This window comes from Lutjanus erythropterus, chromosome 19, assembly GCF_056507025.1.
Source record: "Lutjanus erythropterus isolate fLutEry1 chromosome 19, fLutEry1.hap2, whole genome shotgun sequence".
Lineage (NCBI taxonomy): Eukaryota > Metazoa > Chordata > Actinopteri > Lutjaniformes > Lutjanidae > Lutjanus > Lutjanus erythropterus.
In genome coordinates, this window is record NC_139335.1 from 3,915,886 (window position 1) to 3,936,781 (window position 20,896).

At 38.7% G+C, this 20,896-nt stretch overlaps 1 protein-coding gene across 2 annotated transcripts; it reads right to left on the reverse strand.

Moving 5' to 3' along the window:
• Positions 1–7,055: 7,055 nt before the first annotated feature.
• On the reverse strand, positions 7,056–18,735 carry LOC146309098 (nuclear distribution protein nudE homolog 1-A-like). 2 transcript variants are annotated; one of them, XM_084744473.1, is made up of 9 exons: positions 18,571–18,735; positions 17,221–17,358; positions 15,650–15,803; positions 11,806–11,954; positions 10,918–11,054; positions 10,070–10,357; positions 9,159–9,244; positions 8,073–8,215; positions 7,056–7,104 (listed from the first exon to the last, which is right to left on the reverse strand). In XM_084744473.1, exons 2-9 carry the CDS (start codon positions 17,304–17,306, stop codon positions 7,056–7,058), a joined length of 1,092 nt encoding a protein of 363 aa, XP_084600599.1. In that variant the 5' UTR covers positions 17,307–17,358; positions 18,571–18,735. The 2 variants fall into 2 exon arrangements, with proteins under 2 accessions (XP_084600599.1, XP_084600600.1); XM_084744474.1 differs by having other exon boundaries at positions 7,057–7,104; positions 8,027–8,215.
• Between the last annotated feature and the right edge of the window lie 2,161 nt (positions 18,736–20,896).

The following is a 20,896-nucleotide window of genomic DNA, read 5'->3' on the forward strand; positions in this document are numbered from 1 at the left end:
AGAGTCCCCGACTCTTCTTCATCCCTCTGCTCTCTGCCGTGCGACCTAAGCTCTCATGTCATCCCAGGGCAGAGAATCCGAGTCATCACGAGAAATTATTTGGCTTCTTGAGTGCTATTTTAAAGTTAATACTGGGTCACAGTTTTAACTGGAGTCTAAAGTTTTGGTGGTGGAACAGAATTTAATTCATTCTAGGTTTGCAGTAGAAACTGAGGTTTAAATTGAATCATTTTAAAACAGTTTAAAAGTTTGGTGCAACATAATTGAAGTCTAGCCATCAGTTAATTGGGTTTAAAAATGAATCCTTGTTGGTGCAACCCAGCTGCAGCTGCTTTGTAGCCTTTGTTTTTCTCCCCACTTCTCAAAAATAAATTCAAGAAATAGATTAGGAATAGGAACTAACAGAGGTTTCTTTATTGAAAGGCCCTTAAAATTAAATGATAAGAACACAGGCTGGTCTGTCATTCAGTCCGCTGTTTTATTTTTCATGTTAAATCTTTCACAGCTTCTCTCAAACAGCCAAAGAGCTGTTATTATTATTATTTTTATTATTATTACGTCATGTGCCTTTATCACAATGCAGGTCCTGGATTCCAAATTGTTCCACTTTCTTTGGGGGAAATAAATCGAAAAAAATAATTACTATGCAATGAGCAACATGTTGGAGGTATAATGTTGTAGATTTTGACTCCTTAAATTAAATTAAAATGGATATAAAATAAAATATCTGGAATCTGATTCCCAGCTGAAAGTTTATCAAGAGGTTTTGTGAAATGAAGTGAAGGAAAGAAAAAGAAGAAAGCCTTATTTTCAATGTTTGTGGATTAATATAACATAATTTATGTGAATTTAATATATTTAGATTTATTTATATTCCACATAGTTTAAATAATTCTCACATCAGTCAGTTTTCTAAGTCTCAGTTTGTGCCGTTACATTTGAGTAAAGTTTCTGTTTTTCCAAAGTTAATTACACAGTGAGCTCTGAGAAGCTGCTCTGATTTCCAGAATCCTCTAAGACTTTAAAAACCACCATGCATTCTAGGTTGCAACAATCCCCGCAAAATCCTGAAGGGACTGACGTGTTGGTCTGTTAGGGTCAGAGAGCAAATATCTCGAGTACAGCAGAAAGTTTTGATAAATGACCTTCTTCGTTTATTGTTTGGAAAATAAGAATCGTTGCTCATTGGAGGCACAAACTGGATCTAGTTCTTCTCTTTCTGCACATCCTCAGAGGTTTTTATTTTTATTTTTAGAACATTTTAGAGAGAATCTGTTTATTTGGAAGCTGAATGTAAAACAATGTTTGTAACCCAACTGTTGTATATTCATTTTTAGAGTAGGTGGTGTGATTTAAACCTCACAGAGACACAATAATAATATAACGATAATAAAAGTGAGTTGTACGATGACTGCTGTGATGCAGGACGTTCTGCTTTGTGAACCGATGAAGTGCTATTAAACTGCTCCTAAACCCTCACACGCACGTGTCGGCTCAGTTCTTCCACTTTCTCAGAACAAAATCAAATCGAGACTTTTTATTTTGACATTTCAAGTTTTATTGCTTTTTCAGAAACATAAGCAGCACTGAAGGTAAACAAAGAGCAGAACAGGTCTCATGTAAGTACTCTTATAGAGTCGTATAAGGCAGAAAATAAAACACCAGAAACCTCAGAATTTTCCTCGCCCGCTTTCACACGCTGACCTTTGACCTTTACATTAAAGGACCAGTCCGCTGCTGCTTTTTTACACTCACCCTGAGCAGCTCACTGTCAGTTGATCCTGCCTACAGACTCAACTGAACCACAACCTACACATTCAGCCTACGTTAGTGACCTACAGTAGAGACACTACGGCAAACCCTCCGAACATTTGATCAACAGCAGTTCACTTTTCAAGTGGAAATGACATTTTAACTCGTTAACATGTTAATTTATCCGTTAATATATTTTCACACATCATTTACATTTCAACAAGTCAAAATTGATTTACACATCAGTATTTTTTTCGCTAGCAAGAATACTGGCTTATACGAGCTGGGTAGTAATAGATTACATGTAACTGGGATTGTGTAATCATATTTAAAAAAAAAAAAAAGTAAATAATCAGACCAGGTTACATGGATTATAGTTACATTGCCAATGATTACATTTTTTTAATTACATCTTGAAAATGTGGCAATTTTAACTTCTTAAAACTTTTTTTCATGATGATTAACTCAACAGCTGCTCCACACTTTGCACTGAAAATGTTTACAGAGAAAAAAAAAATTGTGGAACTCAAATTTTTATGGTTGCGTCCGATTCTTAGTGTGATATTTTCAGTGTCAGATTTTGAAGTAATCCAGAAAGTTGCAAAAGGATTCCTGCCAACTTGCAATATAACATTTATTTGCAACATTACGGTACCAGAGCCTTATCAGGTAAACCTGATCAGTCCAGTACCAAAACATGGCGGGAGTCCTTTTGCAACTTTTTGGTCAGCTCATCTAATGGAACAAAGTGTTCCTTTGTTCTAAGATTTTGAAGTGATCCAAAAGTTTTCAGATTAAGTTACATTTTTTGAAGTTCAATTAATTCTGTTACAAAAATTGCAATGTAATCTGTATTTAGTAACTGACTACATGCATCTGTGAGGCAAACTATGTCCCCTTGAGGATCAATAAAGTATTTCTGATTCCGATTCTGAAGATCACATTATGGATATGACGACTTGTAATTATAGCAACAAAACAACATTAAAAAACAAAATTAAATTATAGATATCTGTGGCCGAGTTTGAATAGAAGTCAGTGCAATGAACATTACCACAAGTAAGAAATTAATTACATCAATAATTTTGTAGAAATCTTTAATAATAAATGCTACCAGTCAAAATGACGTTATTGATCAGTCCACTTGAAAGAAATTGTTGATATCTGCAATAATATTACTGATAACAGTAAAATGTTCAAAGGGTTTGCCATAGAGGTAGAGTATATAAACACTACAAATCAACCTATTACAAACTTTTTTCTTTTTAACATAAAACACAAGTAGCCTTCACTGAAGTATTCATGTCTCCTCACTAACAGAAGACGTTTCCTATTTTCACTCCTGGAGAGACAGAAGTAGAGCTCTGCTGAGGGATTCGTTTATTTTACAGAATGTCTCCACGATCCAAAGGTGCAAAACCGTGACGAAACTGAACGTACGAGGCTCAATCATCATTTATCAAAGTATTCGTCCGGAAACTCTCAGTTCTTCTTAAATTCTCGAGGGATGTAATCGACAGGTGCAAGACCACAAGGCTCTGGACGCAATCAGACAGACCTACAACCAATCAGAGCAATGAAACACGTGACGCGGCTCGGAGTGACTCCAAGTTGGGGCAGTGTGAAAGAAAAATGGCCGCCTGGTTGCAAACTTTCTTTCTCATGTTTGATCAGCACCGCCTCGTTCGACAGTTTGATTTGAGTTTCGTGACTCTGGTGTGTGGCGCTTGAAATCTGGACGCCTGTCTGTCAGAAACAAACTCGCCACGTATTAAATCGGGACTGCGACCTTTAAGATCAAATAGCCATTTTTGTCCAATTAAAGAAAAAAAAAATCTGGATTCACAACTATTAAATTCTCTCTTTTTCCTGAAGCCTTTTTTAAATTTGGCATCCATAGCAAGCTTATGGAGACTCACTTTTTATTTATTTATTTTTTTTTAAGATTTATAGCACATTTTAACAACACTGCGATAATAATAACCATAACTGTGATAATTCTGGTCACTATAATTGAAACCGTTTTATCTCTAGAATGTTCCATAGTTTAGTTTAAATTAAATTTTTTTGAACAACTGTCAGAAAACTGAAGTAAATCATACAGTGAATGAAATCAGTGAATGAGAGCTGGTGAAGATGTTAGGCTTGGGCAGTATCTGTTTTTACAAACCTTCCTGACATTTTGTGGGTTATACAGTATTAGGGTGGTATTTGTGTAAAGTGATGCGATCAATGGGAATCATCAATTTTGTATTAAAATTTACTGAAAAATAATCTATTAAAATATTGTGATATTGCGATTTGGATATTGCACTTGGCCATATTGCGATTTTGAGAATTTTGTGATTAATTGTGCAGCCATGTTTAAAAAGTGTAACACGGCTGAACGTAATTCTTTTCTGCTGCAGACGGTACTCTGATTCATTCTCTGACAAACTCAAACCTACACTGTACATTTACTGCCAGACTGACAACTTCACTGTTCACCTTCTCCTCCACTCCCTGCACTTTCACCGTCACCCTCTGCAACTTGATAAAGTTTCACACTCACTATGACATCCTACTCTGACCAGTCAGTAGTCTGCAGTGGTTTCTGGCTGAGCCAAATCCAAAATACTCCCAAGGCAGCTACATTTTTCTTCATTCTTACTAGTTAATCCTGTAACTTTATCCCCAAGTCGCCATGTTTCTCAGCCCAGCTGCTCTGCCTTGTCCACCAGTAGACAGACTGACCTCTGTTGGTGCTTGCTGCACACTACAATACATCACCTCCATATCAGTTTAATAGAAAAAGGAGCATCTGTATTTAGAATGTCGCGATTTCTTAATACCTCGGTATACTGTAATACTTTTATACCGCCCAAGCCTAATGGTGATAAATCTTCATTACTAGAAGCAACTCCTCTCATATATCATTAATTATTTACACAAAAACATATTGATTAAGGCGGCTTTAAGATGCAGAACCTTTGATGACCCCTAGTTGTCGCAAGATCTACGTTCAAAAGGCAAAAATAAGCTTTTTCGATATTACGTCATTTCATTTTTCCTCAAGACTGAGTCACAGTGATAAAAACACATGTAATTCAAACCTTAACACAAACAGAGCAGTGTTTTTGAAAGCATGTTTGCATAACAAAATCATCATGCCGTTTGTTTTGTCGTCTTCAACCATACTTGAGTTCTCAGACTCTAGTATGAGTAGAATTTCACACTTCAAATCCCACCTTCAGATAATCATGGGGGACAACACAGATACTAATTTAGTTAGAAAACAAATTAATCTACAAAAATCTAAAATTTCTAAAAAATATCAGGGACCAGTTTCACAAAGATATTTTAGACTAGTCTGTCGTGTTAAACTAGGCTTCATTTTGCTCATAGACTATTAGTCAAAGCCACTGACGAGGGAAAAAAAGAGCTGCAGGCTGCAGACCCCAGGTCTATTTTAAGTAAAACCATTTCACAAAAAATAAAGACTGAGTAACTGTAAGCCAAAAATATTAGACATCTTAGCCTCAGGCTGACTCAGGCTTAAGACCTATGTTACCATGGCAACAATCAATACTGATCAGTAGGACCCAAAAACAAAAAAAGAGGAAAACATATTTTTTTGTACTGTTGCACTCTTTGCTAAACTGTCCAAGTAAAATGTCCTCGTAACTTTACATATTTTAATAAACGGAGCTGAGCGGTTGGATGTGGTCACTCGTCTGAAAGAGGTCTTAATTTACCCAGAATTCATCCTACCTAAGATAGTCCAGAACTAAACTGCTTTGTGCAACAGATGAATTGAGACGTCTGACTGTCTGTTTTATTTAAGCCACAGTCAAAGTTTATCTGTGTGAAACTGACCCCTGGACTACAATGTGTGTTTAAATCTACTATTATTTCCATTCTCTCTGGGATTAGTGGCACTTTCCCTCACTTTTTTTGCTAAACTCTCATTCAACAAACTGCAAAGGCATTTTGTATAAAAGCAGACCATCAACTGACAATGTGGTTTTTATGAAGACAAAGGGCAAAACTGACTGGATTGCCCTGACAATTTAAAAGTAGTACTTAAAGACAAAAACTCTCTCATGTAGTTAAAAGTGCCTTCCAGGTGTTCAGCAGTCAGGTATGTTCAAACTAAACATAAAGGAAATTCTCACTTTGGTTTAAAACAGCAGGTTTGACCACTGAAGTGTTTTAGCAGACGAGCAGTTCAAACAGGTACCGACTTCATGTATGTGCTCAGACCGGGTTAATACTTAACAGGAACTCGCTGAATGACCCCTTTTACACTCACTCACTTCATGCATGTTGGACGGATCGCAGAGTGACAGCCAGAGTTTAAATGCATCAACAAAGCATTCAAGACCAACTGAAATCCTACTGCTCAGACCTCCTCAGAGGGTTTTATAGACCAAATAACTATTCAATTGAACAAGAAAATAATCAGCAATAATCATTAGTTGCGGCCCCAAAATGCAGTTTTAATTTTCTCTTGATATGCTCTCCCCTTTATTTGTTTATATGTATTCGAAAGGTGGCAAATTCTTGCACCTTTAAACTGCTTAAGTGCACAGGTTATTCTGGCATTTGGTGAGATACTGAACAGCTTCAGGAGCATTACTGCCACCTTCTGGAGTAGAGCTGACCCTGACTTGCAGGAAACCAAGAAGAATTTAAAGTTTAAATGAGTATCCAATCATCTCATCAGTATTTTACTGGAGTACAAAAAACTTGAAATGATGAGTGTAAATGGGGCCATTTTTGCTCCTGGTCTCTCTGTACATTTATGCAGCGTTTCCTTCTAGAAATTCATCCTCCACGGCAGTGCAGTGAGAGAAACCCTGTCACACATTACAGCTTTAGAATAACTGCATATTATTTTCCATAAGTTCAAACCTTTTGAGCTCAAGTGGATGCATCTTCGTCTCAACGTGAACCTGCATCAGCTGACATCATCTTTCACCTTATGTTCAGTTTTAACACAACATTTGAGCAAAAAAAAAAAAAGACAAACACTTGGAAAATAACAAAAAAAGAGGTGAGGTGGTGACATGCAGCACGAGTCCAGTAAATTAGTTAAAGCTAAGTGCGAGTGCTGAAAATAAGTCCTGCTAATAAATGAACCAAAACTCTGACTGTGTAATCCAACAGTATCCATAGCAACGTATCCATCCATGTCACCACTGCAGCTCCCAGTGAGAGTGGTCCGTATGATGTGTGACACACAGTACCGTTAAATGTGTGGGAGACGCAGGCCGGATGGACAGGAAGGAATGAGCAGCTTGGTGGAGGACTCAGGATCAAGGTCACAGCAGTAGTTTGGGTCCCGCTCCGAAGTCTAACCTCTTCACCAGCCTGAAAACACAGCAAACACACTCAGAGAGTGATTCCCTCATCACCTGCTGGATCTAAAAATATCAAAAACTTCAAACAAAAAATGTGCTCATTAGACATATTTCTGAAAACTTCAGACAACCTTCAAACTTACAAAAACACAGATCAAATATTGATTTGACAATTTTTGGGCGGTGCGTTTAGAAGATACCAGCACATTAAAAAAGGGGGAGGGGGAGCAGATGAAAACCATACTGAGTGATCACAAACCTGCTAACCTTGGGAAAATATTTTAAGTACCACTGTGCATCGCATCACCACAAACTTCCATTTCAGACCTGAATAACTGTTTTGTACGTCCATTTCATATTAATTAAAGTTGAAATTAATGCCAGATTTTGTCCGAATGAGTAAGTCTGTTTATGAGATGTAACAGATGTGACATTATGCTAAGTATGTTAAAGATTTTCACACAGCTGACAAGTCCGTGTTCACAATTTCAAGTTTTCACATCCAGCCCAGTCCTTTTGCTCTTGCAGGAATGTCAAAAGAAGTGTGCTCATATGAGGAGGCCCGTTGCAGGGAGGAGGAAGAATGGGGGGGGGGTTAAAAATCAACAGGTGTAAAGAATCCAGCACTTTGATTGGCTGAACTCTTTTTATTCTCCTTATGATTTTTCGGCCGGCTAGCTGCTGCTACCTCTTGCTTTTAGGCTTGAGTACAGCACATGAATAACTGAACTCACAGGCATCATCAGCTTTTTGTGTAGTTGATAGTGACAAATCATACCAGCGTAGTTTGATGTATCTGCCATACAAAATGCTTTTAGGTTGGCAGATCTGTGATCACTTTAAAGCTTTAGTATTTTTTTCCTTTTACAAACCAGTACAACATTGTTTGAGTAACTTTTACTAGTCTGGACATGATATCTGCAGCTGTTAACCTGTTGTACTCCCACTGGCTGCACAGTGCAGGACAGAGCGTCTCACCCCTTGTTGTAGAGGCCGTTAGTAGGATGTGTGTCTGAGGAGTTCTGGCCCGACGCTGCCCCCTGTCCACCAGCATGGCCTCTGCGGTTAGCCGTCTGCTCGTGGACGTAATCCCGACACGACGCCAACTTGGACTCCAGGTTCTAGGAACAGTTTAAAAACAGTTTAAGGTCTCTATAGCTCTCCATTATTAAAACCTGTTAATCTTGACTGAAGTGGGCGGCTCCGCGAGCAAAAGAAGGGTCAAATGACGTACCAACGCCCCCTTTTACGTGAGCACACACAGAGCATGAAGAAGACAGGCTGGGTTAACAAGCTCATACTAAGAAAGCCTGGCTGCTTCATACTACAGCCTGCAGGTGTGCTTTGTCATCTGTGATGTGACAACATCAGATTACAGTCAGAAAAGTAAAAGTGTGCATCCTGCAAATCACAGCGCACCACGAGTGCGTCTCCTGCAGGCGACAGACAGGAGTCAGCTGATCTCTGCATCTATCACTCTTCTCCTCTTCTGTCACAGTTTGTTAATTTTGAAACCCTGGTTTGTACTGATACCAACACAAAAACAGTCATCAGTACGAATGAGTCCTTATCCTCCTGCAAACTCTGCAGGCGCCACCCTTCACCTGAACCATGCAGAGTATCTCCAACATGTGTGAACAAGACTGACTTGGACAATCCCCTAATGCATGCTGCATGTGTGAAGAGCACATTCGAAGGATGTCCTGACCTGATTCTCAGGGTAAAGTCAGGAGAGCATATGAAAACAGTGAGTGAAACACAGAGAGAGCAGAGGAGAGGAGAGAAACTATACGACTGTAAACGACAGTAAAAGGCTCTCACTGAGCTGCACATGAATTAGATAAATAATATAAATAAATATTTTGTTTCTTTTTGAGGTGGAGGAAACACTGGTTGCAAAAAACACCCAGGAATGTAAAAAAAAAAACCAGAGGCACCCTGCAGCGTCACATGATGGTAAGGCAGCAGTTGATAAAAACACAGTGTGAATGGGCTGATTCATGAAGTTCTCTTTGGTCCTTTGGTGCAAGTGCTGAGGTCAAAAATCACAAGAGAAGTTCTTACCCCGACTTTTCTCAGCAGCTCTCCGACAATGTTCAGAGCAGAGATTCTCGCCGACGTGGTGAGCGGAGTCCCTGAGAGGTTTTCACCTGCAGAGACAAACCATCTGATGAATGCAGAGATATTCAAGATTCCAAAGAAGGGCTGGCCAATACATTGGTATTATATGATAATATTCCTGGTTTTAAAGGCTGCATATAGTAAAGTGATGTAATGTTCTTTCTCTTTGCCTATTTCCCTTTACCCACTTAGTCATTATATCCTCATTAATGATGATTATTTATCAAAAAAATCTCACTGGGTTAATATTTTGTGAAAGCACAAATAGTCATCTCAACAATATTGTTACAACATCAAGGTATCTGGCCAGAAAAACAGCGATATTTACATATTTTATCACCTCAGCCACTTCCACCCCTTAGAGTACATAACATGTAGCCAGTCACAACCTACAGGATCAATAATTATTGATATCGACAGATGTGAAACATCACTATTGAGTCTACTGTCAGTTTGAGAAGATGAAATAAGTGAATGTTTGGGATCTTTGCTTGAGAATTTACTTAAACAATTAATCGACTATAAACACATGTAGCTCCTACATGAAAATGCTAACAACAAGGTCTGTGGATTATCTTGAGTAACAGGGTCATGATTTCTGGAAAGAAACGTTGCTGTTGAATATTTCAAATGTATTTTTTGGTGCCATCATTATATTGGTGAGAGAAGTTCTCCAAAACTCTGCAACTCACACCAAAACTATCTAGATGGATAAACAGCACTACAGGTAAGGGGAAAAATATGTATTTTTGATTTTGGGGGTGAACTGTCCCTTTAAAGTTAGGGGGACGTGCATGCATCTTGTATACTGGTGTGTCTGATCTGCACTGACAACACAATACGTATGAACCAACCTCTGCTGACGGAGGGCAGTGGGGTGGTGAAGGACTCTGCTGAGGCTGGAGGTCTGGATGGCGTGGTTGTGGTGGTGGTGGCAGAGGGGGTGGCGGGCTGGTTAGAGGAGGAAGACGTGCTTTTGTCCTCCGTCCTTTTGTCTGGGGGGGTGAGGGGCGGGGTGGGCAAACCAGCCAAGGATGAGGAGGAGGACGACGACGCAGAAGGCTCTTTGACTGCGCTGGTGAGGGACGGCTTCCTGTCCTGTACCTGCTGTTTCTGCTGCACTGCGAGCTCCTGTCTCAGGTCTGACACACAGACACACAGACACACACACACACACACACACACAAATAAAGTCCAGTTACAGACGTACAAGAAAGACTTTGAAATTATGTAACAAGCCTTTCAGCTGCAATGCAGGACATGAAACAAGGCGTCAAAACAACCAACTGTGTTCACTTTGGCTGTATTCCAACTCAGAAGGCTACAAAGGTTAAATACAGAACTATGACTGTTGTTTTGTTTTGAATGTATATATTTATTTATTTAGTTAGTCAAACTTGCAGAAGGCACCCATAGGATACCACAATGCAGTGATCGTCACAGCCCTTCCTGCAATATTTTTATTTATAACAACGGTTTTCACATTGAGGAAAACAAAAATGAAATCATGGCTATCTCAGCAGGTTGAACACTGATCATTTCACAGCGATATCACCACTGACACATGAAGAATTTTGTGTTTAGAACGTGTAAAACTGTTGGCCTCAGTCCTCACTTTAAAATCATATCCCACAGAGAGTTGAAACCTGTGCCTCCATGACAGCACAGGTTTATTTGTGAACGTTTAAATGACAGCTCTAACCTCTGGCCTCATCCTTCAACCTCTGGACAGACACCAGAAGACTCTCTTTCTCGTCCAGTTCGCTCTCCAGGAAGGCGTTTCTCTCAATAACGTGGTTCATCCTCTGCTCAAAGTCCTCCAGTGACATGATGGTCGCCCTGAAACACACACGGTGAAGGACTTTTAGCAAGAGTCAAGAAACCGCTGCCACTTATAACGCGTCATGTAACTGATGAAGACAGCCAAAGGCATTGTTAAGGCCCACATGCACTGCAAGCAATAACTGACACACATCAATTGATGCTCCCATGGCACACTGCAGGCAGCGGATTTCAAATGGCAACAGCACAGAACCAGCAGTATTTCAGAAGGAGGTTGCAGTTGTTTACTTGCTGAATAAAATATTGTACAGCAACTGACATTTTCACAGAGGAGAATAACATAGATCTGTCTGTTTGTCACTGCAAACAGAGACTCCAGTCTGCAGCATAATTCACAAACAAATCACAGAACTGTACAGTTCACTTTCGGACATTTAAAACAACAGGCATAATTCAAAACTTAAGGTGTACTTCAGTGCGTTGGGTCCTTTAGGCTACTTTTCTGTTGCCTTGCCAGCTACGTTTCTTGTACTGTTAAACTTGCACTGTGAAAATAGAACTGGTGAAGAATCAGTTAGCATGACCTTAAAGTTAAACATTAGTAAAAAATTACTTCTGACAGAAAAGAGAAAACACAGTAAGTTCAACATCCATTTCATTTCTCTCTTCTTTTACCTCTATTTAGGTTTGCAAAATTGTGAAAGCCACATGGATTTCTTCAACACATTCGTTCATTTCTTTAATACAGAATTTTCCTTCATCTTAACATAGGTGGGCTTCCAGCAGCTCTGTGTGAGTGTCCTCTGACCTCTTGGTTCTCTCCAGATCATCGTTGGCCTGCTCCAGCTCTCTGATGTATTTGTGAAGCTGGTCTCTGACGGCAGTGGTCTCAGCCAGGTCTCCCTCCAGGGTGGAGATCTGCCGGTAGGCCTCGGAGTGCTGCGTCTCATACTTCTCCTGGCAGGACAACGATCACAGGGTCAGGAGAAGACGAACAACGGACAGAAAAAAATATGACAGATTATGAGGACTGGAGGAGAACTTCAACTGCAAAGCATGACTCCAACAGAACCACTCTAAGTTCAACTAGTGGAGTGCTTGTTGCCAAACATGCCAACTCTCCCAATTTTCCCAGGGGGCTCAAGTTTTTGATTGCCCTCTCCCGGTTTCCTCACAGAGTCACAACTCTCCCATATTTCTCCCAGCGACACCAAATGTTTTGTGATGTGAAAGAGAGCTGAATCATCCTCTGTCTGAGTCACGTCTAACCCTTGATTTGCAAAACTCTTGCATCATGCATATGCTTAAGGACTAGCTGTGCACCAAGTTTCACCTTATTAAAGACAACAGAATTGGAGAAATATGTTAATATTTCACACAAGGTCAAATCATGACCCCCCTACTACTAAATGAATTTTTTGTCATTGTTGGTCCAGATATTGGTGTACAGCTGATGAATAGCATGAGACATATGGGATAAAAACTTCAAATGTTTCAAATATTTCAGGCTTTTTAGTTAAACCAAAAATATATCCAGTTAATGAGCACTAACTTCTACTGGTTTAAAAACTAAAGGGCTCCTAGCTCCTTCCAACAGTGTTTTATACATCTAGATTAGTATCATCCAGTCCTGAATCTTTATACATGTTGTCTAAAATGGTAAGTGTCTTTCAGTGCTGAGATTCCAGGAGGCGTTTTTGTGCTCACAGATAGATGTGTCAGGAACAGAGAACAGGTACCACCACACAACATGACACTGTGTCAAGCTTCAGCATGCTTTAGCTAAATTCCTTGAAGTCTCTGCATACTGCTCATACTTTCCTCTCAGAAACAAACACCAAAGACTGCTTTTGTCATACTTGGCTATCACGTTTTTAGGAAATGATAGGAACATAGGCAGAGGAGGAAGAGGAGTTCAAGACTATTTTAAATGTGCAGAAGTACATCATAATTCCTAGAAAGACTTGGAAAGCATTGCTTTTATGTCTTTGACTATCGTTGACATATACTGACCACCAATTATAGTAACATGTTGTAGACGAGACAAACTGAAATTCTTATTAAAGGAAACTGCTACCAAGACTTAATAATCTGTATTAGGAGATTTTAATATTGGCTGGGTCAAGGAAGCAAATAGAGAAGTTAAATTTAAATCAGATTTCAAAGCTTAAAAAGGTTTACTTAATTATCACAAACATAGATGGATCCTAACCTAAAACAAACCTAAAATAAACACAAAATCTTTCAATTTGATAACAGGTATATCAGATCATAATCTCGCCTTAATTGTAAGAAAACTGACTAAATAATGATTTTTATATAGACAAAAGAGTTTTTAAATAAATATATGTTGTACCCCAAAAGATATCTACTATAATGATGTCTGGACTCAGTGATACTAAAAATGAATTTAGCAAAAAGGTCTCACACTCTTGTAAAAATTACAATTGACCATGGTTAAATGAGGTTAATGAAGCAGAGCCTTAGCACTGAAGGCGCCTCTTAAATCTGGATTACCACATGATGAGAGAAAATGTCAGGAGTTGCAAAACAAAGTAGTTTAAAAAATTGAGATAGGCAGAAGTTGATTATTTTAAAAGGAAATATAGAATGAATTTGTGAAAATATCAATAAAATCACAAAGATCAAGGATAAATCTGTTCAAAATTGGGTAATAAAGGAACAATCAAAAGTGATAGAAGAAAAAAAAAGTCAAATAAAAGCCCCCCCCCTCTCTCTTCTTCCTTTCAAGTGACTAACATATTACTCATTATAACTTTGGCTGGGAAAATGTAAACACAGACTCGTTTCATGTTATTTCAAGGAGAATCCGACCTGGTGGCAGGAATGAAGAATAACTACACAGAAACAGCTGGTTATCTCACAGATGGTCTCATTAACTTATGTAGGTCATATAGAGGCATCAGTATTAAAATGAGACCCTTTCAGACCCAGTTAAAAGCTCCTCATAGTAGCTTCAAGTTACCTCACTTGCAGCTACACACCGCACAGAGCATGAGCAAAGTTTTACCACGAAAGTTGGAAGACAGATTTATTTTTTTAAAGCTTGTTTTTGTGTTTATTTTTGCCCGCACACATCCCTCTTGTGATCTCAGCAGGCTGATAAACCAATAAAAAATTTTAAAGAGAGAAAAGGGGGCAAGTGAACCATGACATAACTGGGATAGGTCTTATGTGAAGTACGATCCCCTCCAGACACAAACCGAGCGAGTCATCAGCTGCCTTTTTCTGCCTGAATCAATCCTCTGTGGAAGTCTGTGTTTATCTGTGTGTGTGTGTGTGTGTGTGTGTTCTCAGACAAGAGAACCAATGAAGCCTATTCAGCACAGGCAATATAACTCGACTTACTATCTATCACCTGACGCGTATGGAAATCCCCAGTCAAATACACTTAAACGGGCCAGTTGGTTGGATGTTATTAAAATAACTTGGACATCCCTGCTATAGCAGCAGCTTTATACGTCAGGCTTTAAAAACAAGTTGAGACAATGAGTCCATGACCGATATTAGGAGGACATCTTACAAGAGTAGTACATCTATCCAGCTGCACTTGGGTAGAACTGTTTAATCTCCCAACTATTCAATCATCCACAGTTTCATATCTCACTTGTTTCCATCAGACTGTTGTCTTTGAGAACCTGAGGGTAAATTTCAACAAAGAGGGGTGTACTAAGAAGCAAGATTGAAGTGTTAGCGAGGTACGCTGAGTCTTAAGTCAGAGTTTCAGTGTCACAAAGGTGGCTCTCTTTTAACCTGACTAGATCACCATGGTAACTTATGATGAACTCATAAACTGGTCAGTAGCAGGTTATGAGTTCAGAGTTCAGCTACCAGATTAAATTGGCTGTAAAAAAGCGCCACTCTTGAGCAATTTTTTTTCCTAACGATGTTCTTTATGAGCAATATAAATTACAAAAAAATGAAAAGTTGCTGAGCTGCACATTCGTAATATCACCAAACGAATTCCTATCGTGTTGAAATGTAACATAACGTAAGCAGCAACAACAAACTGTATGTATCGTGCTGTCATGGGAACCTCTGTTTGGTGATGCAGAGATTTTTTTCCTGTTTGCTTCAGGTCATATTAACGCTTTAAATTTACACAGCATATCATCCACACTTTGAATACTACTCCTCTTTACCATTTGTGATTTCCACGTCTCTGTCATCATGGGACAGTGTCAAACCCACAAGCATGAAGATCACATTCAGTCCATCAGTAATTTTCTGCAGCATTCTTCTTCTCTTGCCTTAATTGCAGCAACAGTGTTGCTTTTTGCTGTGATATTGTTTGTATTTTCTACATCTCTTCATAATAACAACTTGTTCATCTTGACTGAAGTGGGCTGCTTGTGATCGATTCACTTCATGTGGAAGAAGAATCAAATGACTCACCAAACGCACTTTTTTATGTGAGTCTGATGAAGAAAGCCTGCCTTAAAGCAAGTTGTTAACCACCGTCATCTCTGACTGGTTTTATCGAGCAGTTCATGCAAATAAAGCCTGGTGATGTTGGGCTTCCTTGAAGTACAGCCCTCTGGTTTTAGCTTTCAGTGTCTTGATATTAGTTTGGAAAATTAGGATATTGACATTTTTTTCAGTATCTGATGACTGCTAAATGTCTTCTGTACCTTGTAGTTTTCCACTTCCATCCGCAGGCGGTTGTTGGCAGCAAGAAGTTCACGGTTTCGCGCCTCACACTGTTTCAGCTCTGTTTCCAGCTCCACCTCGTAGTCTCGACTCATTTGCTGGAACTCCTGCAGTTCCTCCTGGGCTTCCTCCGCACTGAAAACATGCACATAGGCAGAATATAAGCCATAAGTTTGTTAACTTTGGACATTATCACAGCAAATCATCTGGAATATTATTCAGCTTGGCTTATTAGGTTGCATTTTCTGGATTTCTACAGTAATCACATCCATGTTTGGAGCAAAATAATCAGACCAAGATGAAAAGGAAGGAGTGCCAGGATAATTCTAAACCAGACCCACTTGGAGAGACAACATAACCCGATCATTTCCCACCCAACCACAGGAGGCTCTAGGCATTATGGATTATTCACCAAAGTCTAATCATCACAGAAATGTGTTTAATAGGAAAACACCTCAAGGTTTGCAGTTGTTTGTGTTGCAGGAAAATCAACAGATTCACATTTCTATAAACTGAACAGCAGAGAAGTGAAAAGGTATTGATTATTTTTACAGAATTTATCACAGAGACCCAGGATTCCTAAAAGAATTAGTTTTATCTCATTGCCACAAGATGTTAAAGGGATAGTTCAGATTATTTGAAGTCGGGTTGTATAAGGTACTTATCCAAGAGTTATGCCATCAGACTAGGGCTCGGTGATATGGCTTATAAATAATTAGGGCTGGGCAATATATTGACTAGGTATCATGATATAATTTCCACATTGTTAAATTGTGATACGGCATAAGCATTTTGTTTTGGCTGGTTTTAAAGGCTACATATAGTAAAGTGGGGTAATTTTCTGATCTTTGCCTATTTGCCTTTGCCCACTTAGCCATTATATCCTCATTACTGATGATTATTTACAAAAAATCTCACTGGGTTAATTTTTTTGAAAGCAACAATAGTCATCCCTAAAGTATTGTTGCAATATCAAGGTATCTGGTCAACAGTATTGTGATATTTACTCATTTTATCACCTAAACCGCTTCCACCCCTTGGAGTACAGAACAGGTCGTCATTCACAACCTACATGATCAATAATCGATACTGACCGATATGCAACTTCACTATCGTGATAGGTATTTCAGCTATATGGCCCGGGCTTATAAATATTATCGATATTTTCAGGCTATACTACAGTATACAATATTTTTGTTGACATTCACATTCATTATCTTCTCTAGAATAACATACCCTAAATTCTTAAAGAGTGCAAACATATGATGCTTAAAGAATATGATGCATTGTCCTTTTTTCCTCAAGAGGTTCTGCATGTAAATAAGAATTTGTTCTTAATGCCTTGCCCGGTTATATAAAGGGGAAATAAATAAATAAACAAACCACCCAACAGTAGGGTTGGGTGATATGAAAAATATCAAATATCATGCTATTTTTGACTTAATAGTTCAATATTGCAACAGTAGTGTAGGAATAGTCTAGATGCACTGCAGAAAGCAGAAGTGAAAATAGATTCCAGTCTGTTGAAAACTAAATAAACATGGGGACACACCTCTGTTGGTGCCTGGCCGCCTGCTCCTTCCAGTATTCCAGCTCTTCCTCCAGGGACCCAAACTCTGGAGGCTCCGGATCCCCCATCTCCAGCCCAACCCAGACGGAGAGCCGACTCCCCTGTCACGCCAACTCCGGTCTGTGGTTTAATTAAAACAAGTATTTTTGGTGACTGGTTTCCTTACTTTAATAATGACAGACATTTACACATACCTTTTGGATTTTTATACCTAACTATAATTTATGTGAGTTTAAATGTATAAATTTCAAAGACAGTAGAAGGTAATAATGAAATCTTATCTTTACTGGATGTAATAACAATCTGTGAACATCCAGTCCAAATTTGGTGCAATTCTGATCAGTATTTCCAGAGATTCATCTGATAAGGTAGATGCTAACCATTTTAGAGGAGGCTTAAATTTTAGCTGTTTTTGGTTTTGGGGAGGATCCAAACATCAACCAAAAACTAAGAAAAGTTAGTAAAATACAAGTAAAATATTTTTATACTACCATCCATTTCAAAAACTAGACATATTAAACTTATGAAAAATTTGTTCTTTGTTGTTCTACCTCAGGTAGAGGTATCTCAAAAACTAAAGCCTTCTTGGGGGTTGTTCCTCTACTAAACGCATTTAAACTAGACAGCTTCCTGTGGGTACAAAGTCCATTTAGAAATCCTGCAATTTACCGTTAACTTTAAACCATTTAATGGAAAATCATCAGATGTTAATGGAAGTGATTTCAGACAATTCACAAAGATTTTCACGTTAATACGGCAACTGAGTGAACCACCAGGTAGCACTGTCTAAGATAAAATCTCAGTTTTTAGATCCACAGCTGTCCATAGTGTTAATCGCGTGTTAAGATAAGAAAGATAACGGAAAATCGGGTGAAGAAGTTTCAACATACAGTTATAGTACATTTCTTTGAATACTGAATGTATGCCGAATTAAAGAATGGAATCTGTAGATTCATAAAACACGATTAAAGTTCGTCAAGTGTAATTAAATGTGACTTAAGCCACTGATCATTTATAGTAGATACTATATTTATATGCAGTTTGGTCACAGCAAGCCGAACCAAAAAACAGGAACCCGAGGCAAACGTTATTTAAAAGATAACGGTTACTTTATATACACATGCTGTTTGTCATTAGTAACACCTGCTTTGATAAATATTCCAAAGGATTAGATCAAACTATTAACCACAAAACTTTGATAACACAACAAAGGAAAGTTAGAAGACTGTTCTCTGCTTAGAAATGCAAATAAGTTAGCTAGTTCAGCTAACAGAGTTTAGCGTTAACCATTTAAATCCCAGCTGAGATAAACAAAACACAGCTAAAACTTACGCTCAACAGTAAGCTTCTTTCGACGCAAGGTTAATTTAAATCCTCTTCATGTTCGTGTTTTACTACCGACGGAGTTTATCGGTGAAATCTGAAGGCAAATCGATGAAAGATGACTATTAGAGGACTCTCCCGGAGTTGGAAACCTCAAAGTTGCTACTGTCTTGGGAAGACGTCGAACAATACAAGTTGCCATTCATATTGTCCAGACCAATCCACCAATCACAAGTTAGATGGCAGGGTCGTTGCCTCTTGCTATTGGTCAATTTGTTTGTCAATCAAATTGTTAAGGGCGTGGACAATATTATTGTCCAATCAGACGAGTGGAGAGGGGTATCTGCGGTCTAGACGTTTTGATGGATTACCAGAGTCTGGCGCTGCCTTCACATGCTGTCGGACACATCAGAGGCAAAGACCACATCGTTAGTGAAACTGATTTTTATAAAAATTTATCGGGAAACAACATTGATTTGTTAACCTCAATCAAAACGAAAGAAATACATTACATTAACATTGTCAACATTCCTACTGTTATATAAAGTAAATGACAAGTTGTTCAATAAAAATCATTAAAGAGAAAAAAAAATGCATGAAAGACCACAACTGTCTTTGAAATAGTAATGAAGCCTCTCATTCATTAATAACCACATGTACAATTTTAAAAAATGCATTAATAATTTCTTTGTTTACAAATTAATTTATTAATCTATAAACAAATAGACCAACATATCAGCATCAGCATCAGTACTGGCTGCTTCTATCTTATTTTATCAAAGAAGTAACGCTGAAGCACTGTCAAAGCATATGCAACATTTTCCTACAAAAGAATGTATAGACTTATATAACCATAATCCCTTTCAATCATGACCAACTAGAAGTGTGCTGGTGTCTGTAACAGCAGATACCCAGCCATCTGCGCTCGGGACCAACCCAAAATGACAGTATTAGACATCCTGGCATCTTTCTGGTGCATTTAAGAACAGCTCAGAGAAATTCTACAGATATCTTTGCTGCTATATATAATATATTCCCATTTGTATTTCATTCATCATTTTGATGATCTTCTGTTCAGTTTATGCTTCCATAACTCATTTGCCACCTTTTATTTCTCTGTTTGACATTTTTATTATTTAATATTCCCAATTATTGGACCTGAATGTGGGCGAGTGTGTTGTATTTTAATCCTCTGCTTCCTGCTCTGCATCTGGCCACTTACATGATGTACAGTATGGTTAGTTATGTTTCTGAGGGGTACTGAAGGAGGGCGGCACCTGACAGCATCCTTGATTCTGATTGGGGAATTTCACTTCCTGTTGTTGGGGTCAGAGGTCACACTGGTTCAACTCTGTCCTTTTCAGAGGGATTAAGCAGGCCTATCTGATCCTGGTTAATCCACACGCACCATCACTAGAGCATGAGGCTGTTATACACTCCAATCCTCTCTGTCCTTGCTTCATATCTGGGCTACACGTTTTCACAGTCTTGTCCACACTGACAGCAGATTACAGACATGTGTCTTTGACCTGCACTGACAAAAGGGGGGAATTTTGTTTACAGAATAGTTTGATATGTTGAGGAATAGTTATAGCTGAGTGAGATGAATTTCATGCATGTGTGTGTGTGTTAACTACCAGCCTGTTCTCCCTCCCAACATGGTGGGGATCCTGTTGTAGGTATTGTACCCTCTGAAGGCGTATCTAGCACATTTGTTCCCCACCTGAGGTTCGAGCCCCCAATAGGACGGTGTCAGAAATCACGGGGAGTCCCCAAGACTTTGTCTGCTCTGAGGTCATCAAAATCAGATTTGCACATATCAGCTAAAATCACAATTTCAGGGTTCCTACACCTTTTCCAAAGTCGAATTCAAGCATTTTTGCATTATCAGTGCGCTTTTTCAAGCTTTTCCAGCATCAAATCTCATCTGAATCTGTGGGACATGATCCCATCCACTTGACAGAAAAGAGGAAACGTATAAAGCAAGAATTTTACTGGTTTATACAGATTACCTGTCTGGTCAAAATGACAAAATGTTCACACACCAAATAAGGATCCTGTTTCTGAACATATCAAAATACTACTGCAACAAAACAGCTGAGGTTCTCACAGTTTGTCGTCCAAATCCATATCAATAAAGACTTTCACACAAAGTTCTTTCATTATTATTGAGCATTCTTTAAAGTTTTATTTTTGTTTCTTACATGGAAACACAGAATGTCTATGTTGTCATTCACTTAAAGCATTTCTACAGAAGGGCTGTGTCCAAACCTCTAAAAGTGAGTATAAACTTGGTCCTCCCTAGTGTAACTGACAGGTACATGCTGTCCATGAA